Source organism: Geotrypetes seraphini, chromosome 9, assembly GCF_902459505.1.
Source record: "Geotrypetes seraphini chromosome 9, aGeoSer1.1, whole genome shotgun sequence".
In the NCBI taxonomy this organism is placed as follows: Eukaryota; Metazoa; Chordata; class Amphibia; order Gymnophiona; family Dermophiidae; genus Geotrypetes; species Geotrypetes seraphini.
Window position 1 is genome coordinate 76122576 of NC_047092.1, and position 14139 is coordinate 76136714.

The 14139-nt window shown below is 43.1% G+C and overlaps 1 protein-coding gene across 3 annotated transcripts in view; it reads left to right on the forward strand.

The window, feature by feature from the left end:
- The window catches only part of SRGAP1 (SLIT-ROBO Rho GTPase activating protein 1), a 299333-nt gene that overhangs the window by 213525 nt on the left and 71669 nt on the right, over window positions 1-14139 (forward strand). For 2 of the 3 annotated variants that reach the window (XM_033959332.1, XM_033959334.1), the window contains exon 12: window positions 12757-12856. In XM_033959332.1, the coding sequence (XP_033815223.1) occupies window positions 12757-12856 (100 nt within the window). Of the gene's footprint in view, window positions 1-12756; window positions 12857-13664; window positions 13699-14139 lie in introns of all 3 variants that reach the window. The other variant, XM_033959333.1, reaches the window with a different exon arrangement.

The window sequence follows — 14139 nt, forward strand, 5'->3', positions numbered from 1 at the left end:
CCTGCAGAGGATCACCATGTTGTAGCGAACCTAGCAGGCTGCCATCGGCCTCTGCAGCACGTTGCCTCTGCCGGGGTCCCACCCCTCCTTTGACGTAGGGGACTGTGGCAGAGGGAATGTGCTGTGGAGGTCGACAGCAGCCTGCTCGGTTCGCTACATCTGACCGGCGATCCTCTGCAGGCTGCTTTGAAGGTGAGACCTGGAAGCCAGAATGGAGGGAGGGAAGGAACAGAGGGAGTTTGACACCCCTGATCTACAGGAAATATTAGAAACACTAAAAAATCTTTAAAAAAGCAAAACTGCAAAATTAAGGACTCACTCCCGGATTCTATAACTGGTGCCCAAGTCAGAGGCCACCTTAAAAACGGCCATCGATCACGTGTCAATCATACGAGGGTGCCAGTTATATAATCATACGTATTCAGCCGATAAGCAGCTTACATATAGGCCCGGAAAACCGTGGCCTACATTTCAGCCGCCTATCTTTGCCGCTACTCCGTAGCAGCCATAAGCCGGTCACGGCAGGAGAATCCCCCCAATCAGCTGAGCCAGCTGCCACATAAGACCCCCCCCCCCAACAAGCAGGAGGGATTCCCACTCTCTCCTGCCGCTGCCACAGCTGTCACCCCCTCCCTCAGCAGGAGGGATTCCCACTCCCGCTGCTGCCTTCGACTACCCTCCCGCCAACCAAGCTGGCGCATCCCTCCTCCCACAGTGGGTGGTTTGACCACTCCCCCCCCCACTGCCACAGTCCACCCTCAACCAAACTAACTCCCTCCCCCAGCAACAGGAGGGATACCCACTCCCTTCTGTCACCCGCTCCCTCCCAATACCTGTGTAAGGAAGACCAGTCAGAGGGATGTCTACTCGCTTTAACCAGCTGCCCGCTTTTTGAAAATGGTGGCCTTCCCCTTCCTGGTGCATCCTGAGATGAACCAGAGAGGGGCCTAAGGCCCTGATTGGCCTGAGTGCCTAAGGCCCCTCCTATGGGGGGACCTTAGGTGCCTGGGTCAATCGGGGCCATAGGCCCCCTTCCCATTGCAACCTGGGATACACTAAGAGAGACCTAAGGAAAAAGCAGGAAGTAGCAACACCATTTCCTCAGCACATGGTCTGTGAGTAAGGCTGTGACAGCCTGTGGGAAAAATCAGGAGGGGAGGGTTCTTCATAAGCTGGTTTTAACTGTTTCTACAGTTAGGGCCTTGGTCCCTTCCCCTAAAATCCTGGGGTTTTTTTTAGTTTTTTTGTCAACCCTGAAGTGATTTTAACTTGTTTTTTAGCACTAAAATTCACCAGCAGCAACCATCTCAGATTTTTCTGATTTTTATTTTTTTTCTAACTTCTCAATCTTCTCTGAAACATAAGAAGATAAGAATAGCCTTACTGGGTCAGACCAGTGGTCCATCTAGTCCAGTAACCTGGCTTCACAGTGGCCAATCCAGGTCACTAGTACATAGCAAAACTCCCAAAAGTAGCAACATTCCATGCTACCAACCCCAGTAGCCCATCCTCACGGTGGCCAATCCAGGACACTAGTACCTGGCCAAAACCCAAATAGTAGCAACATTCCATACTACCGATCCAGAGCAAGCAGTGGTTTCCCCCATGTCTGTCTCAATAACAGACTATGGACTTTTCCTCCAGGAAATTGTCCAAATCTTTCTTAAAACCAGCTACAACAAAGAAAAATCCAACGAGTCTGCAGTAATCAAGTCAAGTCAAAAACAAAAAAAGAGACTGCAGAGAAGAATGTACAAGTCGCAAAATTTTATTAAACGTCAATAAAATATAATCCAAAGGATGGCTCAGGTGCATAGGGACCGAATCCAACACGGTCCGTGTTTCGGAGAAACACTTCTTCCTCAGGGGTCCAAGTTATCCTATGCTGCACTATTTGAGAACCTTGTAGATAGCAATGATGTTGAATTGAATCTGTAACTGCTACTGGGTAGCAAACGCTCAGTGGGCACCGAATGTGGTTACGGATTCAGTTCAACACCGTTGCTATCTACAAGGTTCTCAAATAGTACAGCATAGGACAACTTGGGCCCCTAAGGAAGGTGTGTTTCTCCGAAACACCTACCGTGTTGGATCTGGTCCCTATGCACATGAGAGCCATCCTTTGGATTATATTTTATTGACTTTTAATAAAATTCCTGCGACTTGTACATTCTTCTCTGCAATCTCTTTGTTTTTTAAACCAGCTACAGCATCTACATAACACTTCATCCCTATGACATCTACATATCTGCAAAATTACTGCACCCTCCAAAAATACAGGACAAAAAATCACCTTTCTTTCCAAAAAAAGGGAGAAAAGACCTCAGTGTCTAATAGGGGCTCTATAGGCTTCCCACATAGACAGGCTAGTTTTAAACAGAATTTAATCCTAGCAGACACATTCTTGGTCAAAAAAACTCCCAAATTACATGTGAAATTCTATTCTTAATTTTTCTTATAGTTTTCTTATAATTTTCAAATTTTCTTCTTGTTTCAAAATTAGTCTCTTACATTGAACAATTGTTTTCAAATAGAAGTCACTTATCTGAGTATTGGTATTCAAGTGTAGTCCTGGGGTTAAGAAAGAACATAAGCAATGCCTCCGCGGGTCAGACCTGAGGTCCATCATGCCCAGCAGTCCGCTCACGCGGCGGCCCAACAGGTCCAGGAGAAACTGCTCCATGGAAGAAAAGCTACCAATCATTCAAGCTAAACATTCTTCCAAAACATCCAACAGGGCCCCCTGTTTCACAAAAAATGCTTCTTCAGGAATTTGCTGCAAAACATAAAAAACAAATTGTAGAAAGTTTCCAAAAAAAACATTAGAAATCAATCAAAAAAAATGATAGCTTTACCCACAGCGATCATACACCCGCTTCCACTCCTGTCATAAAAATGGCCCCTCGGCATTCTTACTAATAAGCAACTCAAGACGTGGTGATTTATTTTGGGCATCCTTTTACTTGAATTTCTTTGATATTTTTGTTATCTGCATATCTGCGACATCTACAAACCATTTAGTGAGAGTATGGTCTTCCCTACACACTTTCACTAGATTCTATAGAGTGAATGTGTCGGCGCAAGAGGATTCTGCTTTTGGATCCTTAGTACTGAAATCAGGCTTATCTCTTCCACATGGGACTTCGGGTATGTCCCTAAAGTTCAGCATACCATTCCTATTGCACTGGAAAAAGAGATTAGGTTCTTACCTTGATAATATCTTTTCTAATAGATAAGAATGGTATGATGAACCCTCCACCTGATAATTTCTGATGCGCCTGTTTCTACCTTATGCTTCATGGTCCTCCCCATAGCTAAGACTTATCTGCTAGTCAGACTATGAGTTCAGAATCGGTTTGTAAATAGGACCATTAAGAGATAATTGAGCTCCACTAATATTAAAACTGTTGCTTTTATTTGATGTGTTTTATTGTTCAGTGGTAATATTTGTTCATTTATACTTATAAATTAATTTCATTATTGACTGTTATAACATTATATGAACAGATCAGAACCTTGGTTTTGGGGAGTTCCCCATGTCCCTCCTTCTCATGTCTTTTACTCTAGAGCTCTTGCATGCTTTGGAACAAACTGAAGGGGTTAGCAGACTCCTGGGAGAAGGAGGAGGTTTCCAAAGCTGTGACACATCTTTTTGCAGTATGCTCTTGAGAATGGACAGAGTACCCTAAAGTTCAGCATACCATTCCTATCTAATGGAAAAGATATTAGGGTAAGAACTTAATCTCTTTTTTGGTACCTTTTTACCCAATGGGTCACGTTTGTTTTGCATGTCCATTTTTTACACATCACTCTCCACAATGCAGGAGTGAGCAGCTCTCAGTCTTACTATTCTATTTCTAGTCTTCTTACTTTCTCCAACATATCTAAAAAAAAAAAAAATAAATCTCAACACCTCTCCTGAAATTTTTAGCTATTTTTTCTTTTACCTGTGCTTTTGCTAGCCATATTTCCCTCTTTGCTTCTTTGAGGTTTGCTTGGTAATCTGTATTGCCTTTTTCTGTATTTCTTGAACACCACCTCTTTTGCCTTTGCTTGTGATTTAATCACTCCATTCCTCCAAAAACCTTCACTGGATCTTACGTGCCCTGCTAACTATCGGCCTATTTCCCTTCTCCCATTCACATCCAAACTGTTCAAATATGCTATATACCTCGTCTGTTTTGATTTATTTTCATCTTAAATTGTTCTTGCTCTGTTCCAATCTGGCTTTTACCTTCTATATTCTACTGAAACAGTCATTGCCAGAGACTCCAGTGACCTCTTCCTGTCAAAATCCAAGGGCCATTATTCAATCCTCATTCTTCCTCAACTATTCCTATTTTTTTTTAATTGTTGATCATCACTTCTTTCTTAATACGTATGTCCTCACTTAAATTTAACAACTATTTTCTTTCTTTGTTTTTTCTTTCATATCACACCTTTTACTATGTGCTTTGTATACAAAAGAGGAGCGGGACTTGGGTGTGATTGTATGTGGTGGCCAAACAGATTGAAAAGGCGACAGCAAAAGTTAGAAGGATGCCTGAGTGCAGAGGGAGGAATGGCCATTAGGAAAAAAGAGGTAATGATGCCCCTGTGTAAGACTCTGGTAAAACCCCATTTAGAATATTGTGCATTGTTCAGGAGACTGCACCACAAAAAGATTTAAACATGATGGAGTTGGGCAAGAGGACAGCTACTAAAATAGTTGGTGGTCTTCGTTATGTGGGAATCAACAAAGATCTCAATATATATACTTTGGAGGATAGGCAGGAGAGAGGAGATATGATAGAGACATTTAAATACCTATGTAGCATAAATGTACATGAGATATTTCTCAAATGAAAGGAAACTCTGAAATTGGGAGACATAGGATGCAGGTGAAAGGGGATAGACTCAGAAGTAAACCTCAGAAAATACCTTTCTTTGAAAGGGTGATAAACACGTGAAACAGCCTCCTGGTAAGGGTGGTGAAGGCAAAAAGTGTATCTGAATTCAAGAAAGCTTGGGACAAGTACATTGGATCTCTAAGGGAGAGGAAGAGATAGCAGAGGGCATGGTTAGGCAGATTAGATAGGCCATATGGTCTTTATCTACCATCATTTTTCTCTGTTCCTGTATCTCTTCCTCCAGTGCTATTCAACTATTAACCACTGTACCTTAGGGTTCTGACTTGGGATTTCTTCTCTTTCTGTAATTGTTCCCTTCATGCTCTGATCGTCCATGATTTTCAGTTCCACCCTTGTTAATGACTCAGACATCTACCTCTTTGCACTGTAAATTTCACTAGTAATTCAACCTGTTTGACATACCACCTGGATGTTCTGCTGCTATTAGAAACTTAACATGGCCAAGGCTGCTTCTTATCTTTCACCTTAAACTTACCTCTCTCCATACCCCCTTTCTCTATGTCTGTGGACGATCCTGTCATTCTTCTGGTCCCCCTAACTTCTGATCTGGGGTTATTTTTATTCCTCTCTGTTTCTCTACACATATCCAACAAACTGCTAAAACCTGTTGTTTCAGTAAAGAAGAGATCTATTTTGGTAATATGATAAATAGATCTCTTTTTTTCTGAAAATGATACCAGAACATCTGTATTCTTCTCACCTAGACTACTGCAACCTTCTTTCCACAGGTCTTCCACTAAATATTCTCTATCCACTTCAGTCTATCAAAATTCAGCTGCATGACTTATTTTCTGCCAATATTGTTATACTGTTATAACTTTGCTTCAGTCTTTTCATTGGCTCTTTAACTCTCTGCATACAGTTCCAGTTTCTTTTACTCTTCTACAAGTGTATTAATTCTGTTGCTCCTCATTATTTCTCTTCTCATACTTCTCCATACATTCCTCCTTAGTAACTCTGGTCATTGGGCAAGTCATTCCTAATTCTTTTCTTCTCATCACAAATTTCAAACTCCATTCTTTCCTTTTTGCTGGGGAGTAGTTGGGAGTGATAGAGTAGTTTTGTTACAAAATTATTATTAAATGGATGGAACTCTACCAATAAGCTGTATCACTCTCTGGCTTAGAGAAATATATATTAAAAGAACTATTAATTTGGGGAAAGTTAGCTCGCTTGATTAAAAACTTAGCTCTGTAATAATTAAATATAATATATGTGAATGCTTATTCAAGAATTAAGACTCAGAACATTTTATAAGCAAACTGAAAATTTATTTTCTTTTTTTACAGCAAGAGTAATTTTTAAATTAAAATCAAGCAGGTAAAGCAGTTACAGATAGGACTTTAAGCAAAGATAATATAATTACACAAGACAAATGTTGCTAAAGCAGAAGGATCAATTTATCTGGATTCAAAAAGTTTCTCACAATGTGAATAGTCCTTAAAATGGAGAAAAGGCCACATGGTAGGCCCGAGAGTGATGTTGCAGCATGGTGATCCAGGGAAAATAAGAGTTGTTGCAGCTTGATCCAGGCTACTTCCAGAGGGAGAGAGAGTGTCTGTTAGAAAGGATTCCACTTCATATTTATAGGGTTGAGACCTGTTCTAAAAATAGAATACTAGGTGAATGATGTCATGATTAAATTCTCTGGACCCATGATGCATAGCAGTACAACCTTTTTCTCTGTTCCTTGGTAGTGTCATGATTGAATTACAATGGCTTAAAATGGTTTCCCAATACAGAGTATTGTTACTGTCCCTGCTTGATGTGGTGTGAATCTATGTCTGAGTGGTTTAAAATGGAGGATAGGCAGATGAGGTGATCTGATTGAATCTTTTTTTAGTGGCTTAAAATGGTGTGATGAGCTTCTATTGTTCTTGCCAATTGGAGTAGTCCAGAGATGAATTTGGTGTGAAGAGCTTCTGACCTACATCCTGTTCTACTGATAGTAGCAGAGTTCTGTTTAGCTCAGGTATCCACCCTGGCTGTCCTTTTTTTTTCTGAATAGGTGTACTTAACTCTTTCCTGAAGGCAGATGGGCTCAGTCCTTTCGTAGTAAGTGCATTAACACAACACCTGGATAAGGTGGCTGGAAGCAGGGCTGGCTCAAAAACCAAATCAGAAATTCACTTTTAAATCCATCAAATTAATATATTTTAACTTAAATTCAAATAGAAGTTCACTTTACTATAAATCCATAATTTAAATCACATACCTGTATTGGGTCAGGGCAATAATTCCAGCAAACTTACATAATTTACCTCCAACAAAACCAAATACATCCTGCTACATATTTTAACTCCAAGCAGAATTATAAAATTATTTCATGCTATGGTTTTGGGGAGGAGGGGTAGTTTTGTGGAGTTAGATGTAGTGGAGAGGGGTAGGTTTTGATGGTGGGAGACTTGGGATAGAGGTGGGTAGTTGTTTTGAGGCATGAGGTAGTTGAGGGTGTGATGAGATATTTATCAAGGGATAGCAGTAGGGGATGTTTTGTAGTATAAGGGTAGTTTGGGGGTTAATATGGTGGCAAACACTACATGCTTTAAAAAAAAAGTTGTTGCACCACCTCCTGACAGCTTTCTTTGATGAAATTACTTCAGCTTTCCCCAACTCTCCAGGCAGCCAAAGATACATGTAAGGACTTCATTTCCTGCTACCAGGCCAAAATCACAGAATAACAGCAGGAAAATCCCATGGTTGTTATTACAAGATGTCTGCTCAGAAGCAGGGGATGAGACATGTTTACACTTCTTCAGCTTTGCCCCTCTAGCAGCTGAGGAAATTTCATTAGAGAAAGTCAGCAGGAGGCAGTGCTGCACTATTTTTGAAATAAGTAATATTTGCCACAATTCTATCTCTGCGCAATTTGAGATCTCTGGTCCCCCCTCATACTACAGGTTGAACAGAATTTATGTCACCAGCTCATAACCAGAAACCCCCCCCCCCTAAGAAAGTAAACAATTTAAGAATCTACTTACTACACTGTGCTAGATGTTCAAAAATTGTTGGAAGTTGTTACTGCATGCCTTCACAATGTGAACCTGCTCTAAATTACTTCAGCATAGTAGTTCTCTAAGGAGCACGGCAACAGTTAGGCACCAAGAACATGCGTAGATGACTAGACTACTGGTGTGCACATATGCAAGCATAAGCACCGATATAGGACAGACTGAATACCTTTCATGTTTTTATCTGCTGACATTTGCTATGTAATAGTCCAACTTTCTGTTCTATAAAATGGTGCCTAAATGCAATGACATGTAGTTTGAACGTAGGTATGAACGTATTGGAGTCTGGGTAAAGAATATTAATCTATATGTGAATTTTAACAATCTAGATGTGAATGTTTATATCAGCTCTATGACTAGTGTAGATGATTGTGCCTAAAATGTACAGTATATGTGTATTTAACCTGCTAGACCAATATTATGTAAAATAGATGTCTAATTTATAAAATGCAGAAACAAACAAGGACTAGGTTGGTGCATTTCAATGTAGGGATCTTAACCGAAAAACCTCAGCCCCACCACTCCCACCGCTATAATGATTTCTAAAGCGGGAGATTTCTGTGGTGCCTCATCATAGGTAATTGGTTATTCACTGCTGTGATTATATTCATATAAATGCTTTTTATTTTCTTTTTTCTTTTTCCTTATAATGAATGAAATAGTATAAAAAGTGGTATACGAGTATATACTTAACTTCTATACACAGCTGGACCTGGGAGTCTGACCCGACATGTTTCGCACATTCCGTGCTGTCTCAAGGGTCTCCCGAGGTCGCCGTAGTCATCTGACTCGCAAGTACAAAGTCTGTGAAAGACTTTGTACTTGCGAGTCGGATGACTACGGTGACCTCGGGAGACCCTTGAGACAGCACGGAATGTGCGAAACATGTCGGGTCAGACTCCCAGGTCCAGCTGTGTATAGAAGTTAAGTATATACTCGTATACACTTTATACTATTTCATTCATTATAAAGAAAAAGAAAAAAAATAAAATAAAAAGCATTTATATGAATATAATCACAGCAGTGAATAACCAATTACCTATGATGAGGGCACCACAGAAATCTCCCGCTTTAGAAATCATTATAGCGGTGGAGTGGTGGGGCTGAGGTTTTTCGGTTAAGATCCCTACATTGAAAATACACCAACATAGTCCATTGTTTGTTTCTGCATTCTATTAGAGGTGGTTGGTAGACACATATTTAATTTACTGGTATTTGGGCTATAATTTATAAAATGGGCCACCAAATAGATGCCTTCTTGGCATCTAAAACTAAGCACCCTTTATAGAATTACTCTCCATATATTAGAAAACAGCCTTATTTATTATTTATTGGGATTTATTTACCACCTTTTTGAGAGAAATTCACCTAAAATGATATACTGCAAGAATAAGTTAAACTGCTAAAGCATAAAATTAGCATTATGGGAGCAAGAAATGGGCAGGAGCTGCTCCTTACATTTAATATGGATTTAGTTACTGCATATTACCGTATTTTCACGCATATATCGCGCGCGTTATACGCGTTTTTTACCTACCGCGCATACCCCTCACGCGTTATATGCGTGAGCGCGGTATACGAAAGTTTTAAAACATAGTTCCCACCCCGCCCGACGCCCGATTCACCCCCCCAAGCAGGACCACTCGCACCCCACCACCGAAACGACCCACTCGCACGCGCTCCCACCCGCACCCGCATCCACGATCGGAGCAAGAGGGAGCCCAAGCCCTCTTGCCCGCCGACTCCCCGACGTCCGATACATCCCCCCCCCGGCAGGACCACTCGCACCCCCACCCCGAAGGACCGCCGACTTCCCGACAATATCGGGCCAGAAGGGAGCCCAAACCCTCCTGGCCACGGCGACCCCCCTAACCCCCCCCCCGCACTACATTACGGGCAGGAGGGATCCCAGGCCCTCCTGCCCTCGACGCAAACCCCCCTCCCCCCCAACGACCGTCCCCCCCCCAAGAACCTCCGACCGCCCCCCCAGCCGACCCGCGACCCCCCTGGCCGACCCCCACGACCCCCCCACCCCCCTTCCCCGTACCTTTGGAAGTTGGCCGGACAGACGGGAGCCAAACCCGCCTGTCCGGCAGGCAGCCAACGAAGGAATGAGGCCGATTGGCCCATCCGTCCTAAAGCTCCGCCTACTGGTGGGGCCTAGAGGCGCGTGGGCCAATCAGAATAGGCCCTGGAGCCTTAGGTCCCACCTGGGGGCGCGGCCTGAGGGCACATGGTCGGGTTGGCCCATGTGCCTCAGGCCGCGCCCCCAGGTGGGCCTAAGGCTCCAGGGCCTATTCAGATTGGCCCACGCGCCTTAGGCCCCACCAGTAGGCGGAGCTTAGGACGGATGGGCCAATCCGGCCTCATTCCTTCGTTGGCTGCCTGCCGGACAGGCGGGTTTGGCTCCCGTCTGTCCGGCCAACTACCAAAGGTACGGGGAAGGGGGGTGGGGGGGTCATGGGGGTCGCCAGGGGGGTCGCGGGTCGGCTGGGGGAGCGGTCGGAGGTTCTTGGGGGGGGCGGTCGTTGGGGGGGAGGGGGGTTTGCGTCGAGGGCAGGAGGGCCTGGGATTCCCTCCTGCCCGTAATGTAGTGCGGGGTGGGTTAGGGGGTCGCCGTGGCCAGGAGGGTTTGGGCTCCCTTCTGGCCCAACTACCAAAGGTACGGGGAAGGGGGGTGGGGGGGTCGTGGGGGTCGCCAGGGGGGGTCGCGGGTCGGCTGGGGGAGCGGTCGGAGGTTCTTGGGGGGGGCGGTCGTTGGGGGGGGGGGGGGTTTGCGTCGAGGGCAGGAGGGCCGGGGATCCCTCCTGCCCGTAATGTAGTGCGGGGTGGGGGTAGGGGGTCGCCGTGGCCAGGAGGGTTTGGGCTCCCTCCTGGCCCGATATTGTCGGGGAGTCGGCGGTCCTTCGGTGGTGGGGTGCGAATGGTCCTGCCGGGGGGGGGGGGATGAATCGGACGTCGGGGGGGGGGTGAACGGAGCGTCGGGACAGCGCACGGAGAGGCGGGGCAGTGCACGGAAGTCAGGGGGGTGAACGGAGAGTCGGGACAGCGCACGGAAAGTCAGGGCAGTGCACGGAAGTCAGGGGGGGTGAACGGAGAGGTCGGGACAGCGCACGGAAAGTCAGGGCAGTGCATGGAAGTCAGGGGGGGGGTGAACGGAGAGTCGGGACAGCGCACGGAGAGGCGGGGCAGTGCACGGAAGTCAGGGGGGGTGAACGGAGAGTCGGGCAGCATGCGCGGTATAATCGTGAGCGCGTTATACCAAAGTTTTTGTGCTTATCATCGTGATTTCTGCGCGCTATACACGTGTGCGCGTTTTATAATGGGTGCGTGTTATTTGCGTGAAAATACGGTATTCATGCAACAGAGTAATTAACACAATTTCATATTATCCATTATGCACTTAACACATGATATCTACTTTTCCTCTGTGCTAATTGCATGTCAGTCCTCCCAGAATTCTGGGAATGTCCTCAGTGATGAATGCAGAGGCTTTTCCGTTACCATGCGTTAATTATAGCAACAATTGTTTGATAACAGCAAAATCTAACTGTTCCTCAGTAAATTAGACCTCTTATTTGAAAATGGCCACACGTCTCAGTGCTGGGTATGACATGCTTGTTATGGTGCATATGTGTGTTAAACCTTATGAATTTCATATGGAGATTCTCTTTGGCAATACAGAAGTGTTTTTAATAGCCCTAGCTATAAATGGAGAGTGTGATCATATCCATCAGAGTAAGGTTTATTCCCGTTGTAGAATGTGCAAAAGTAATCCATTTGGAGAATTTTCCTGGAGTGATTGACAGGGGCAGCTTTATGAAGGCTGAAGTCTTCCTTCCTTTCTCAGGCTGGGCAATCACTCCCAATCAATCTGGACAGTTAAGAAATCTGGACTCCATTATCACTGTGGGTCTGAACCTCAGGATCTAAAATTTATTTTTAAATGTATGAATTAACTATATTTTAGAAAATGTTTCTTGTACTTCTCATTTTAGAAAACTGTTTTAATTCTTTTGTAAGAGGGTTTAGCCCTGTCATACTGTATTTTCTTTGCTGGGAAATAAGTTGAATATATTACAAAAGTTTATGTTGCAGAGACTTACAGTTTGTGCATTTTTAAAGAAAGATAATAAACTAACTTGAATTATCCATACTGTCAAAAAAGAAATATCTGCAAATTTTGTGCATGGAATGATTATTAAAATCCCCATGGAAAAGATAATTATAGACTTAGGGGTCAATATTCAAAGTGATTTAACCAAGTAGGAGAGCCTCCTGCTCCGTTAAATCACTAATGCCTGACTATTCACTGATATACAGTGGCACGTAATTGGACAGTGCTGCTGATTATCAGCACAAACCAAGCCTACACTATTTGGATAGTCCTGGAGCAGTCTATAAGCAGAGCCAGTACTCAGTCTTTTAGCAGCAATATTCAAACAATTAACCAGTTAAGCACATGGATAAAGCAAAAAGCTGTCTTGACTATCTGCCAAGCTGACTATGCACCAGTCTGAATGTTGACATAGGTTAATTTCCAGCTGGCTGCTCTAATCAGATATTCAGTGCCAGAGCTGAGACGTGGTCCTGCAATGAATATCCAAGCTCAGTTCAGTCTGCAGTTTTCTACGACTTAAAAAAGCACTGACTCTTGTTTGCTGACTATTACCCCCTTAGACTTTCATTTTGAATAGAATGCTTGGTTTACAGCTGCAGTGAAATGTATATATCATATTACATGTTACTTTGTATGATCATCTTTATTTTTTCTGCCATGACCTTTTGGTACATGTATATAGATTGTTGCTCAGTAATTATATTCCCTTCCCTAGGCCTCCAAATGTTCCCCCTAAACCCCAGAAACACAGGAAGCCCAGACCCCGCTCACAGTATAATGCTAAGTTTAATGGGGATTTGGAATCATTCATCAAGGTACTGCCATCTAGCCTCTGATCGGCTGATCTTATGTCTTACTATTTATGGTGCAGGCTTCATGTAAACTGAGGAAGTTCATTATTTCCAGTCTTTCCTGGAGCTCTTTTTCCAATTGATCAATATAATATTTCCTTAAGTCAGAGGAAAAGGTAAAAGTTCAATCTTTAGATTAAATTCCCATAGGACTCATATCTTGGATGTTATCAGTGTAGCATATGGTTGTTTGGGGGCCTGATATTTAGCTGGATCAGTTACTGTATAAAGTCTTTTGGGTCGTTGAAATATATATGTTCGGTACCTGTATCAGCAGCTATGAATTAGGCCTGCTATTTATCAAGCCTAATTTTAAATTCATAACTTATTCCATTTATTGGCACTTTAATGTATAAGTACATGTGTCCCTACCCAAATGCTGTCCCCTTCTTATACAGATAAAATTTTGCTGTTTATCAAGTTTATTGACCCAATTTATCTGTGTAGTAAGGGAGGAAAGAACACGCATAAGCCAACTTATGCATACATAACTTGCTTGAATATCATACCCTTCGTTTAGAAATAGTTTGTTCAAATAAAGATAATCTACTTCTTGAAATGCAGTGAATTCACATTTATCACTTTTTATTAGTTGGTATTGTGTGAAAGATGAGACCCATATATAAATCTTGAGAAAGCAATAGTTTGATTTCCCTTGACTTAAGGAATCCATTATATTGTGTGAAATTTTAAGAAACGCCTTTGTCTTATATCTTTACCTGTATTTACTCTGTTTCCTTTTTCCATTCTGTACTGCTAATAATGCTTCTAGCCGAGGACGAAGGAACTCTCATACAAGACATCAGGTATAGTGCTAGTGGGGAGCAGATATCTGCCTCACAATCAAGTCACCTTATTGACAGACTTGAAATTTATTCTTTTGTTGAACTTAAAAGGGAATGTTGAAAGAAGGCATGAATTGTTCATTTTTCTAACAAAAAAAAAACGTCTGCTCTGTGTATTCCAAATACTGCTAAAACCTTGTTTTATAATCACATCACCAAAATAGATCCATATAGGAACAAGAAGTGATGTCAGAGGGAAAAGTTCAGATCAGGCCACAAGCAGTGTTTGTGCATCGCTGCTGCTGGGACCCAATAGAAGATAACTGTTAAGTTAGATCCAGGTGGTGGGGAGATTGAGAGAGGGAGAGATAGTGAATCATGACAGGAACAGGGATGCTGGATCACACTGAGGATGGGAGTTGGGAGTAGAAAAGAAAGGGAGAGATGTTAGGAGGAGACAGG